Consider the following 12635-nt stretch of genomic DNA (forward strand, 5'->3'; position numbering starts at 1 on the left):
TTCTCGTCCCATATATATGGTGCCTAAGGCCTTGTTCACACATCAGTATTTTAGAGCAGTATTTCATCAGTATTTGCCAAAACCAGTAGTGTCTCCAAAACACAGAACAGGTGTCAACTTTTCAACTATAGTTTTTCTCTGTAAGTTCCACTCCTGGCCTTGGCCTGTGAACACTGACGCGAAAATACTGACATGTGAATGAGGCCTTAAAGGAAAGAGCACAGTTTGAGATTTTTCTCTATAACGTTTTTGACATTACTACTCTTTTTTATTACTCGTACGTATAATGAAGCATCTATGGTCAAAAATAACAATAATTCCAATCAAAGGAAATTGATGATTGTCAACATTTTCATTGCAATCACCATCATTATCATCATCATCTTCATCAATGTCATTCATATGTTTTCCTGGTAGGATTCATTTTACCTCCTTGTGGAGTTTCCTGATTCATCTCTAAAATGTTTCCTGCAAAATGAAAAAGCAGAGTTTTTCATCACTGCTCACATACAATAATGTTCCTGATATTTCCTAGTGATATGTTTCGGGGAAGGCTGGCTGACAGCTGAGATTATATCTCCCTGAATAGTTGTACCTCAGGATCCCTCGAGTCTTAGGGTACCGTCTCACTAAACGAAGTACCAGCGATTCCGACCACGATAAGACGTCAGGATCGCTGGTGCGTCGATACATGGTCGCTGGTGAGCTGTCAATCAGGCAGATCTCACCAGCGACCAGCCACCAGCGACTCCTATAACGATGCTGCGCTTGGTAACCAAGGTAAATATTGGGTAACTAAGCGAAGCGCTTTGCTTAGTTACCCGATATTTACCCTTGCTACGTGTGCAGGGAGCCAGCGCTGAGCGGTGTACGCTGGTAACCAGGGTAAATATCGGGTAACCAAGCAAAGCGCTTTGCTTAGTTACCCGATATTTACCCTGGTTACCAGTGTACACTGCTTACGCAGAGTCGGTGCTCGTTGGTCTCCCGCTGTCAAACACGCCGATGCGTGTTGCACAGCGGGAGACCAACGAGTAAAAAAATGAACCAGAACAGTGTGTAACGATCAACGATTTCACAGCAGGGGCCAGGACGCTGCTTAGTGTCACACACAGCGAGATCGCTGATGAGGTCACTGGTGCGACACAAAACCTGTGACTCAGCAGCGATCTCGCTAGCGATTTCGCTATGTGAGAAGTACCCCTTAAATAGTCAGTTTAGGTGTCGACTCCTACGGCCTCCATGATACTTTTTGATGGCTTTTCCTAGAGACTGATATAACAAATTCTTCCCATTTGGAAGGGAACCAACTGGGACAACATCCAACCCCAGCAGATCCCGTCCAGTCCACACCTTCACCCATCATTCCCTTCTGTTTTTTATTGATGTGGATGAGTCTATTAAGAACTGATAGGACTCACCTCCAGAGAAATCATGAAGTCCAAATACTTGAACCTCACATAAGATGAGGTGCTCGGCTCGACCAGGGATTGTCACTGTTACATATTGCCCGACCATACCATTACAGGCGAAATATAAGGACTCTCCAGATTCCATTGATGAAATTACCCCACACCTGCCATTGGGTAAGTACATACAAAGGGTTAGTCGGAATGGAGCGGAGGTTAAGGATAGGCAATCTCACTCCATTGTAATGGGGATAAAAGTTGCCTGTTCTGAATTTCGGTACAGCCCTGTCGGATGGGCCCCCTCCAATCTATAAGTTATCACCTATACTGTGGATGAAAAATTACTCATCTTCTCTGGACACACCTTTTAGGACAAAGTTGCATTATTTTTATATTATGATGCGACAGAAAATACTTTCAGCCAGTGTGACCTGCTCTCTTCACTTAGAGGCAAACATCCTTAGGAAGACTGACTGTAGATGAGTTTTTCGGTATTTCTCCCTGACCATGTTACAAGGCTCGATAAACATTGACTTACAGGATGCCCATCTCGCCTTTGAATTGCTCTCCAGGATAGTCTGCTTTGTTAAACATAAGAGTTAGTTTGCGGAAAATATTTATAATTATTAATAATTGTCATCATCATCATGAGCGGGTAATGCACAACATGGAGATCAATATGATCTTCACCATCGTCAACATGAACCCATGAGCATGGCCAAAAACGTCCCCTTCTCTGCTCTCCTACATCTTCTGCTCACCTTGGATTCATCGTTCCTCCCATCTCTGAGGAATTTCCAATGCGAATCTCGGCTCCACTGATCCTGTCCTTGCAGCACTCCAGTACTCGGTTGGTGATGACCACGGACATGATCTTGTATGAAGACTTTAGGTCCACTATCCACCAAGGTGACACCTCCCGTTGGGTGATGGAACACTGAGACATAATGTGGTTGTTGGCTAATGAACCATCGTTGGCATTTTGAGCTTCTCCCGCAGATGAGAAAGTGCTGGATTGGGAAGCAACGCCACCGAGAGCCACATTGTCATCTGAAATTGTGACAAAAACCATGACAGTATCAAACTGCATGCAAATTGAGGTCGACATAAAATAGTGTGGTCAATTAGTGGCCCATCTGGGGAAGTTTAATACCTTGAGATATTAAAAGGGTTGTCTAACCTTCTATCTTCAGGAGTATATCGCTCCCCAGACTCTCAGCTTCTTTGCTGGGGGCAGTGCTCCCCTGATGATTGACAGTCTGGGCCAGTAGTATGGTTGAGTCGCTGGTCCCAACTGTGGGCTCCACATTACTGCTATATGAGGCACCTTTTACTCTGTAGCATCAGATTTCTGAAGGGTAATGAAACGGCACAGATGCCGTGATCCAAAAAGCTTCAGAGAAGCACTTACAAGCTCTGGAAAGAGCTTGTAGTCACTGTGCTCTTTACCTAGGAAACCAGCCACTCTAATAGACTGCAGCGGTGGCCGGTAACCTAGGAACTGAGAAGTAAACAATAAAATGTTAAATACCTTCATTCTTGAAAATGGAGAGTAGTTTTAATAACAAGGAAATTGCAAAGTGGTTTGTTAAATAAGCACTTTGTAATTTTAACAATTTTTGGATGTTGAGAAAACCCCTTTAAAGCACCACTCCAGCGTTTTTTTAATCCAGTTCTAAAGTGGCGCTTTCAGTATAAGCCTCTGCCCCCTGCCATATACTCACCTTCCAACATATTCATCTTTTACCAACGCCATTCCGGTCCCGCGAAGTCATTTTGTGACTATACCTTCTGACTGGCCAGAATTCAGAAGTTATGTCAATGCAACTCTATGAGAGACTAAATGAGACCAGAACAAGGCTCTCATAGACTTGTATTGAGTTGTAACCTCCGGCGCACTACATGAAACCCTAGAGCTGCCGGCAGGTCACAAGACTGAAGCAGCAGCAATAGAAGATGAAGATGGCAGCAGTAAAATACTATTCAGGGGGCAGGGGACTTATATTTAAAGCAACACTCCAGCAGTGCAATAAAAAGACCTACTGGTGAGGTGCTTTAAATTTGTTGTCCCATGCTTAACCGTAACTTAGGGCCACTCAGTTATAGCCACACTGCTCCATCTGCACATATTGATGTACTTCTCTACGCTGACGATACCTCTCTGGATCTGACATCACCTCCTTACTAACCAAAATCCCAGAATGTATCTCTGCTATTTCATACATTTTTTTCTGCTCGATTTCTAAAACTTAACATGGACAAAATAGAATTCATTATCTTTCCTCTTCCTCACTCAACCCCCCCAACAACAGTCCTATCCACCAAAGTCAATGGCTGCTCACTCTCCCCAGACCCACGTGCTCACTGACTGGGTGTGACTTTCTACTCTGTTCTCTCCTTCAAGCCACACATCCAAACCCTGTTCACCTCCTGCCGCCTCCAACTGAAAAATATTTCACGGATCCGCACATTCCTTTCCCATGAAGCTGCAAAAACACTACTGCTTGCCCTTATTATCTCCCGCCTGGACTACTGCAACCTCCTGCTCTGTGGCCTTCAAACAATCTCGCACCCCTTCAATCTATTCTAAACTATGTTGCCCGACTAATCCACCTGTCCCCTGCTACTCCCCGACCTCTCCTCTCTGCCAATCCCTTTCAGTGACTTCCCATTTCCCAACAACTCCAGTTCAAAATCCTAACCATGACCTACAAAGCCATCCACAACCTGTCTCCTCCATACATCTAGGACCTAATATCCCAGTACTTACCTGCATGTAACCTTCGATCCTCACAAGATCTCCTTCTCTACTCCCCTCACATCTCCTCTTCCCACAATCACATCCAAGATTTCTCCCGTGCATCCCCCATACTCTGGGACTTTCTGCCATAACATATCAGACTCTTACCTACTTTGAAAAACTTCAAAAAGAACCTGAAGACCCACCTCTTCCGACAAGCCTACAACCTGCCATAACTCTCAGTCTGATATAGCGCCGCATGACCATCTCTACCCTCACCTATTGTACCTTCACCCATCCCTTGTAGACTGTGAGCCCTCGTGGGCAGGGTCCTCTGTCCTCATGTAGACTGTGAGCCATTGTGGGCAGGGTCCTCTCTCCCGTAGACTGTGAACCCTTGTGGGCCGGGTCCTCTCTCTCCTCCTGTAAACTGTGAGCCCTCGTCGGCAGGGTCCTCTCTCCTGTAGACTGTGAACCCTTGTGGGCCGGGTCCTGTCTCCTCCTGTAGACTGTGAGCCCTCGTGGGCCAGGTCCTCTCTCCTCCTGTAGACTGTGAGCCCTCGTGGGCCAGGTCCTCTCTTCTCCTGTAGACTGTGATCCCTCGTGGGCCAGGTCCTCTCTCCTCCTGTAGACTGTGAGCTCTCTTAGGCAGGTTCCTCCCTCCTCCTGCACCTTTCTGTGCCTTGTATTGTTTCCAATGATTGCACTTGTTTGTATTATGTATACCCCTTTTCACATGTAAAGTGCCATAAAATAAATGGCGCTATAATCATAAATAATAATAATAATACTTATTCATGGAGACTCAGGGTTGAAGTTCTCTAAAGTATCGTCTACGCTTCATAATTTTAGCGCTCCTTACACATCTCATCCTTTTTTTCTTCCAGGATTTCAGCAAACACTTGAACTTCACATAACTGCAGATGTTCTTTGCGTCCCGGAATTATGATGGTGACAAAACGTCCTTCCATCCCATCACAGTCGAAAATAAAAGTCTCTCCCAGCCCAATGACAGTGATTTTCGCACACCTAGGAAGAAAGTGACAAAGCTGTAAATTAAAGTTCTTCCCATATACAGAATATTGATTAATGTTTTTTAACAATACGACCCCCTAAAATTATTTTTTTATTATGTGGCAAACAGTCCATCCCTTTAAGGGGTAGATAATGATCTAGTAGAAGGATGAGGTGTAGAATTTATGGTTAAAATACAAATTCATATTTTCTCCGCACCTTGGATTATTTCCTCCACCAAGTATTTCGGAGTCTCCGATGCGAATCTCAGCCCCATCTAATCTTCGGGCGCAGCAGTCTCCTCGGTTGGTAATGGCGACAGAAGAAACGCGAATTCTAGATAACATGTCAATGCGCCACCACGGATCTTGGTCATATTCTGTATGAGTGCAGCTTTTCAAGAAGTAATTTGTTGCCAGATTCCCATCCACTACCACATTCGCAAGCCTCAATTTATCATAATAACTGGACTGGAAAATGAGGCCACGTGGAGCCACGTTCGGGACTGGAGAATGATGTAATAAAGATCAATGTGACTTGTGAGGTAATACCCGTTGTAAATTCTTAATTGACTTTATGCAAAAGAAAATAAAAAAAATAGAAAATCGAGCTTTACAGCTTAGTGCGTACAACCTATATATTATGCGGGAGGAGTCAGTATCTCTCTTTGTCACATGTATATGTCCAAGAATTTCAACTTTAAATATATTGAAAGATTAATATGAATAATCAGCATCACATTTTTTGATCCTTCCCTGTATAGAACACATGATCCTTCCCTGTATGGAACACATGATCCTTCCCTGTATAGAACACATGATCCTTCCCTGTATAGAACACATGATCCTTCCCTGTATGGAACACATGATCCTTCCCTGTATAGAACACATGATCCTTCTCTGTATAGAACACATGATCCTTCTCTGTATAGAACACATGATCCTTCCCTGTATAGAACACATGATCCTTCCCTGTATGGAACACATGATCCTTCCCTGTATAGAACACATGATCCTTCCCTGTATAGAACACATGATCCTTCCCTGTATAGAACACATGATCCTTCCCTGTATAGAACACATGATCCTTCCCTGTATGGAACACATGATCCTTCCCTGTATAGAACACATGATCCTTCCCTGTATGGAACACATGATCCTTCCCTGTATAGAACACATGATCCTTCCCTGTATAGAACACATGATCCTTCCCTGTATAGAACACATGATCCTTCCCTGTATGGAACACATGATCCTTCCCTGTATGGAACACATGATCCTTCCCTGTATGGAACACATGATCCTTCCCTGTATGGAACACATGATCCTTCCCTGTATAGAACACATGATCCTTCTCTGTATAGAACACATGATCCTTCTCTGTATAGAACACATGATCCTTCCCTGTATGGAACACATGATCCTTCCCTGTATGGAACACATGATCCTTCCCTGTATAGAACACATGATCCTTCCCTGTATAGAACACATGATCCTTCCCTGTATAGAACACATGATCCTTCCCTGTATGGAACACATGATCCTTCCCTGTATAGAACACATGATCCTTCCCTGTATAGAACACATGATCCTTCCCTGTATGGAACACATGATCCTTCCCTGTATAGAACACATGATCCTTCCCTGTATGGAACACATGATCCTTCCCTGTATAGAACACATGATCCTTCCCTGTATAGAACACATGATCCTTCCCTGTATAGAACACATGATCCTTCTCTGTACAGAACACATGATCCTTCCCTGTATAGAACACATGATCCTTCCCTGTATAGAACACGTGATTCTTCCCTGTATGGAACACATGATCCTTCCCTGTATAGAACACATGATCCTTCCCTGTATAGAACACATGATCCTTCCCTTTATGGAACACATGATCCTTCCCTGTATGGAACACATGATCCTTCCCTATATAGAACACATGATCCTTGCCTGTATAGAACACATGATCCTTCCCTGTATGGAACACATGATCCTTCCCTATTTAGAACACATGATCTTCACCTGTATAGAACACATGATCTTCCCCTGTATAGAACACATGATCTTCCCCTGTATGGAACACGTGATTCTTCCCTGTATGGAACACATGATCCTTCCCTGTATAGAACACATGATCCTTCCCTATATAGAACACATGATCCTTGTCTGTATAGAACACATGATCCTTCCCTGTATAGAACACATGATCTTCCCCTGTATAGAACACATGATCCTTCCCTGTATAGAACACATGATCTTCCCCTGTATAGAACACATGATCTTCCCCTGTATGGAACACGTGATCCTTCCCTGCATGGAACACGTGATCCTTCCCTTTATGGAACACATGATCCTTCCCTGTATAGAACACGATATCCTTCTCTGTATAGAACACGTGATCCTTCCCTGTATAGAACACGTGATCCTTCCCTGTATAGAACACGTGATCCTTCCCAGTATGGAACACATGATCCTTCCCTGTATAGAACACATGATCCTTCCCTATATAGAACACATGATCCTTGTCTGTATAGAACACATGATCCTTCCCTGTATAGAACACATGATCTTCCCCTGTATAGAACACATGATCCTTCCCTGTATAGAACACATGATCTTCCCCTGTATAGAACACATGATCCTTCCCTGTATAGAACACATGATCTTCCCCTGTATGGAACACGTGATCCTTCCCTTTATGGAACACATGATCCTTCCCTGTATAGAACACGATATCCTTCTCTGTATAGAACACGTGATCCTTCCCTGTATAGAACACGTGATCCTTCCCTGTATAGAACACGTGATCCTTCCCAGTATGGAACACATGATCCTTCCCTGTATAGAACACATGATCCTTCCCTGTATGGAACACGTGAGCCTTCTCTGTATAGAACACGTGAGCCTTCCCTGTATAGAACACGTGATCCTTCCCTGTATAGAACACGTGATCCTTCCCTGTATGGAACACATGATCCTTCCCTGTATAGAACACATGATCCTTCCCTGTATAGAACACGTGAGCCTTCTCTGTATGGAACACATGATCCTGGAGCTTAACATAACATTCAGTAAGCGACTTTCCGTGTATCAGTTTTAGTGTCATTGCACATTAAGATGGAAAAATTGACCAGAACAGTTTCGAATCAAGTCTGGACATCAGTGCTAGAATAGCTACATCCAATATGTCAAAAATGGACCTACATAGGGTTTTTGCTTTACAAAAGTGTCAAGAATATAATGAGATCAAGAAAAGTCATACCAAAAAGAGGACCCAGTTCATTGTTGAAAGGGGACCCGAGAGAGAAGACAGAAGTGTATTTTCTCTGCTTCTGTCTTCTCCTTTGATGGCTACAACAAGCACTTTGCACCGTACAGAAGCATCGTCACTGGTACCACGTCTGCAGGGCCTGGCGGTCACAAGACCGTTGGGTCTCTACCTGGCACAGCAGAGCTGCTGGTTCCTAAAAGATTCAGTCCAGTTCTGCCAATGACATCTATCACTGCCAGTGTAAACATAAAAAAACAAGTAAATCAGAAATCACTTTTTTACGCATAGCAAATAAGCATAAAAACCGCAGCAAACGTGCGATTCTGAGCTGCGTTTTCTCCTGCCGAGACAAGCAGAAATGGTGCAGAAATGTATGCAAAGTGTGCACATAGCCTAAAGGCCCCGTTACACGCAACAACATCGCTAACGAGAAATCGCTGGGGTCACGGAATTCGTGACGCACATCCGGCGTCGTTAGCGACGCTGTTGCGTGTGACACCTACGAGCGACTGCTAACGATCCGAAAAAGGGAAAAATCGTTGATGGTTGACAAGTCGTTCCTTTCCAAAAAAATCGTTGATCTTTTAGGACGCCGGTTGTTTGTCGTTCCTGAGGCAGCACACATCGCTACGTGTGACACCCCGAGAACGACGAACAACAGCGTTCCTGCATCCTCCGGCAACGAGGGGGGAGTGACGTTTATGCGGCTGCTCTCCGTCCCTCCGCTTCTATTGGTGGCCCGCTGTGTGACGTCAGTGTGACGCCGCACAAACCTCCCCCTTAAAAAAGAGGTAGTTCGGCGGCCACAGCGACGTCGCTAGGCAGGTAAGTATGTGTGACCGGTACTAGCAATATTGTTCGCCACGGGCATCGATTTGCCCGTGACGCACGCGCGAAGGGAGCGGGTGCGATCACTAGCGATGTCGCAGCGTGTAAAGCGGCCCTTAGGGGTACTTTGCACATTGCGACATCACTAGCATCGGCTAGCGATGCCGAGCGCGATAGTACCCGTCCTCGTCGCACATGCGATATCTTGTGATAGCTGCCGTAGCGAACATTATCGCTACGGCAGCTTCACACACACTTACCTGCCCTGCGACGTCGCTCTGGCCGGCGACCCGCCTCCTTCTTAAGGGGGCGGGTCGTGCGGCGTCACAGCAACGTCACGCGGCAGGCAGCCAATAGAAGCGGAGGGGCGGAGATGAGCGGGACATAAACATCCCGCCCACCTCCTTCCTTCCGCATAGCCGGTGGACGCAGGTAAGGAGATGTTCCTCGCTCCTGCGGCTTCATACACAGCCATGTGTGCTGCCGCAGGAACGAGGAACAACATCATATCTCCTATTGGTGCAACATTATGAAAATGACCGACGCTACACAGATCACCGATTTTCGCATCTAGACTTTACACGTTGCGACGTCGTTACCGGCGCCGGATGTGCGTCACTTTCGATTTGACCCCGACGATATTGCAGTAGCGATGTCGCAGCGTGAAAAGTACCCCTTAGTGTCAATATAGCCAAATCTGCAACAAAATCTGCAAGTAACAGAAGCAGATTCTGGTGTGGAACAAATCCACGGTGGAAATTTTCTGCAACATGAGATCTGAGATCAACACAATGACACAAGTTATGCTGGTCACATCATTACCTCCAGAACTGTCCTTCATGGTTTCTGCATCTTTATTCCAAGTTGCAACATTTTCTGCAATAAAGAAAAGTGAGTTATAGAGATTTAGGAAAAAGTCAAATTAATGCAATATTGTTATGGAAAACCAAGTTATTTTTCTTACGTTAGAGCTGCTCTGGTGCAAACCTCCTCCACTAAATGAGCCAATGGCGTTAACCAAAAATGTATCATGTTTTAGTTTTGTAATGGGGTTTCCCCACAACTCTCCTATTGATGAGGCCTGTGCTGAGCGCTCTACTTCTGTTCCATTCATTGAATATGGGACTGCAGTAGAAAGCTTAAAGCGCACCAATCATCAGGATTTTCCTATATAACCTAAAGCCAGTGTTATGCTGACACTATCAGGCTGATTCCAATACATACGTTTATTTATCAGCTCGGATGTATAGGTTTTGAAACACAAGAAAGTAAAGTTTGTAAAATGAGCAGCTTTTTGAATGGCAGCATCTGCCGATCAGTTGATAGCTGGGGTGGGTAGTCATAGTGATTCCCACCCCCTGCCTGTCCATCCTCCCCCTATCTATTATTTATGATAATTCTATTATAGAATCATTTTACTACATAACTAGAAGGACCTGTGCTGATGTCATATCTATGTGACCAGAAGGGGCGTGGCCTCAGCCAACATAGCTGATACCAGAAAGCAACATTAGTTTTCTGTTGACAGCTGCTGTCATTCAAAAAGCTGCTCATTTTACAAACTTTACTTGTATTTCAAAACTTATACATCCTAGTTCACAACTAAAGATATGTATAGAATCAGCATGATAGTGCCAGTATAGGACTGGCTTTAGGTTATATACGAAAATCCTGGTGATTGGTGCGCTTTAAGTACAGGTCTGCTATATTTAGCTGAATCTGATTTTCAGGGGTCACAGTGGTCGGACCCTCAGTGATCAGTAGGTTATCCCCTGTCTTATATTTCCAGGATTCAAAATTTTTTTGTTCGGATCCATGTAAAAATAGATGTATCGTAGATGTCACAGCCTTGGTAGACGGACTAACACTCATCCTATAGTCCACCTGTCTTTAATACCAAATCTTATCCGACTATAGATCAGACACTTACGTGATGGTTGACCGAAGACCTGCACTTCACACAAGGCAAGCGATGCTGTCCTGTCCGGCACCACAATGGTTACAAACATCCCGACCATCCAATTGCAGTTATAGGAGACGGTTTCACCAAGTCCCATAGAGGACACTGTGCCACAGCTGTGAGCGGGAAGGGGGACGGAGTCAAAGACTTACAATCTATGGTCACTATAGTCATCATTTACATCAATAAATTGCACTATTAAATACTGGGGGCCTATGGATACGGTAACCTGACCCTTAAGGGACAATCATCCAAGAACCCTGCATTATTTACATATATGATGAAGATTCTGGGTCACTTGGCTTAAGCTGGCTTAATTTTAGGATGTTCGTTGACCCGTCTTCCTAAATTTGGAGCCATTATATTTTTGGATAAATGTAGTCGTGTATACATAGACGTTTGTATAGTGACCAAGTATTGCTATACCCCTATACTGCCCAATGGTTCCATCTCTCAAGGAAAATGTTATGAAAGTGAGTGTTCCAGGCTGGATAATGGGATGTGTCCCTCGTTGACGATTGACATTTTGGGTATACAGTACATCTCCTATGGGGTAGCTAATTCTAGGTCCTCTAATTTCATGCTTTGTTCGGGTGAAAGTGTGAGCAGTCTTGGAACATAACTATGGGATATGAAGGACTCAATCTCTCCTGGATATTGAAGTTTTGCCTTTGCTTTGACAAGAGATCTGAAGCGTTTTCTCACACCTCGGTGACACATTTAGTCACCACCATCTTACATATTGTGCTGCCTCCAGTCAGAGTCGTTGCGTCCTATACGAATTTCCGCACCATTAAAATGTGAAGAGCAGCAATCTTTCCTGCTCGTGATTGCCACAGAGTGGATTTGATATTCCTGCTGTAGTTTGACCTTCCACCATGGTTCGTACTGCTCCATAGTCACCGCACATCGTGATTCAGGGTCTCGTGGAGTCAAAAAACCGTCCACGGCGTTCTTTGCCAATCCTTTCCCTTTAGTGCTCGACTGGGAGACCTCAAAGAGGGGGAATTTCCGGGCTGAAACTGTAGTTTCTGTAATTAAATAAAACTTTCATAAATACTTGTGGAGAAAAAAGTCATTGCTAAATGAGCTGTCTGCTCACTGGACCCCTGTACAGTCAATAAATGGTTGACGATGATGAACCAATAGACGGTCAATTAAATGGCCCCTCAGTGCAGCCAGGCCTGGAGTCATTGGTAATGTTACCTCCACACTAATCAAGACTTCTTTGAATTTTGAGTTAACTCCCCCATACAGTATAGACGACTGTCATCAAAACGATGGTTTGGTGGATTGTTTGCCTAGTGGCTCTCCCAAACAAAGGAGCGCTCGCTTTGACGATCTCGCTTAAGTTCTCTATGACTGAGCCGCTGTCAGAATCTCTTTTTGTAGCTTATCTCTTAGGCTG

The 12635-nt window shown here is 44.5% G+C and overlaps 1 protein-coding gene across 1 annotated transcript in view; it reads right to left on the reverse strand.

Moving 5' to 3' along the window:
• LOC142250008 (uncharacterized) overlaps nt 1-12635 on the reverse strand; it is a 94817-nt gene that overhangs the window by 5691 nt on the left and 76491 nt on the right. Inside the window, exons 20-27 of the mRNA XM_075322073.1 lie at nt 11967-12258; nt 11198-11343; nt 10090-10143; nt 5383-5668; nt 5012-5178; nt 2171-2459; nt 1422-1576; nt 430-468 (exon numbers count right to left, since the gene is read on the reverse strand). Of these exons, the coding sequence (XP_075178188.1) occupies nt 430-468; nt 1422-1576; nt 2171-2459; nt 5012-5178; nt 5383-5668; nt 10090-10143; nt 11198-11343; nt 11967-12258 (1428 nt within the window). The remainder of the gene's footprint in view (nt 1-429; nt 469-1421; nt 1577-2170; nt 2460-5011; nt 5179-5382; nt 5669-10089; nt 10144-11197; nt 11344-11966; nt 12259-12635) is intronic.

This window comes from Anomaloglossus baeobatrachus, chromosome 8 (assembly GCF_048569485.1).
Source record: "Anomaloglossus baeobatrachus isolate aAnoBae1 chromosome 8, aAnoBae1.hap1, whole genome shotgun sequence".
In the NCBI taxonomy this organism is placed as follows: Eukaryota; Metazoa; Chordata; class Amphibia; order Anura; family Aromobatidae; genus Anomaloglossus; species Anomaloglossus baeobatrachus.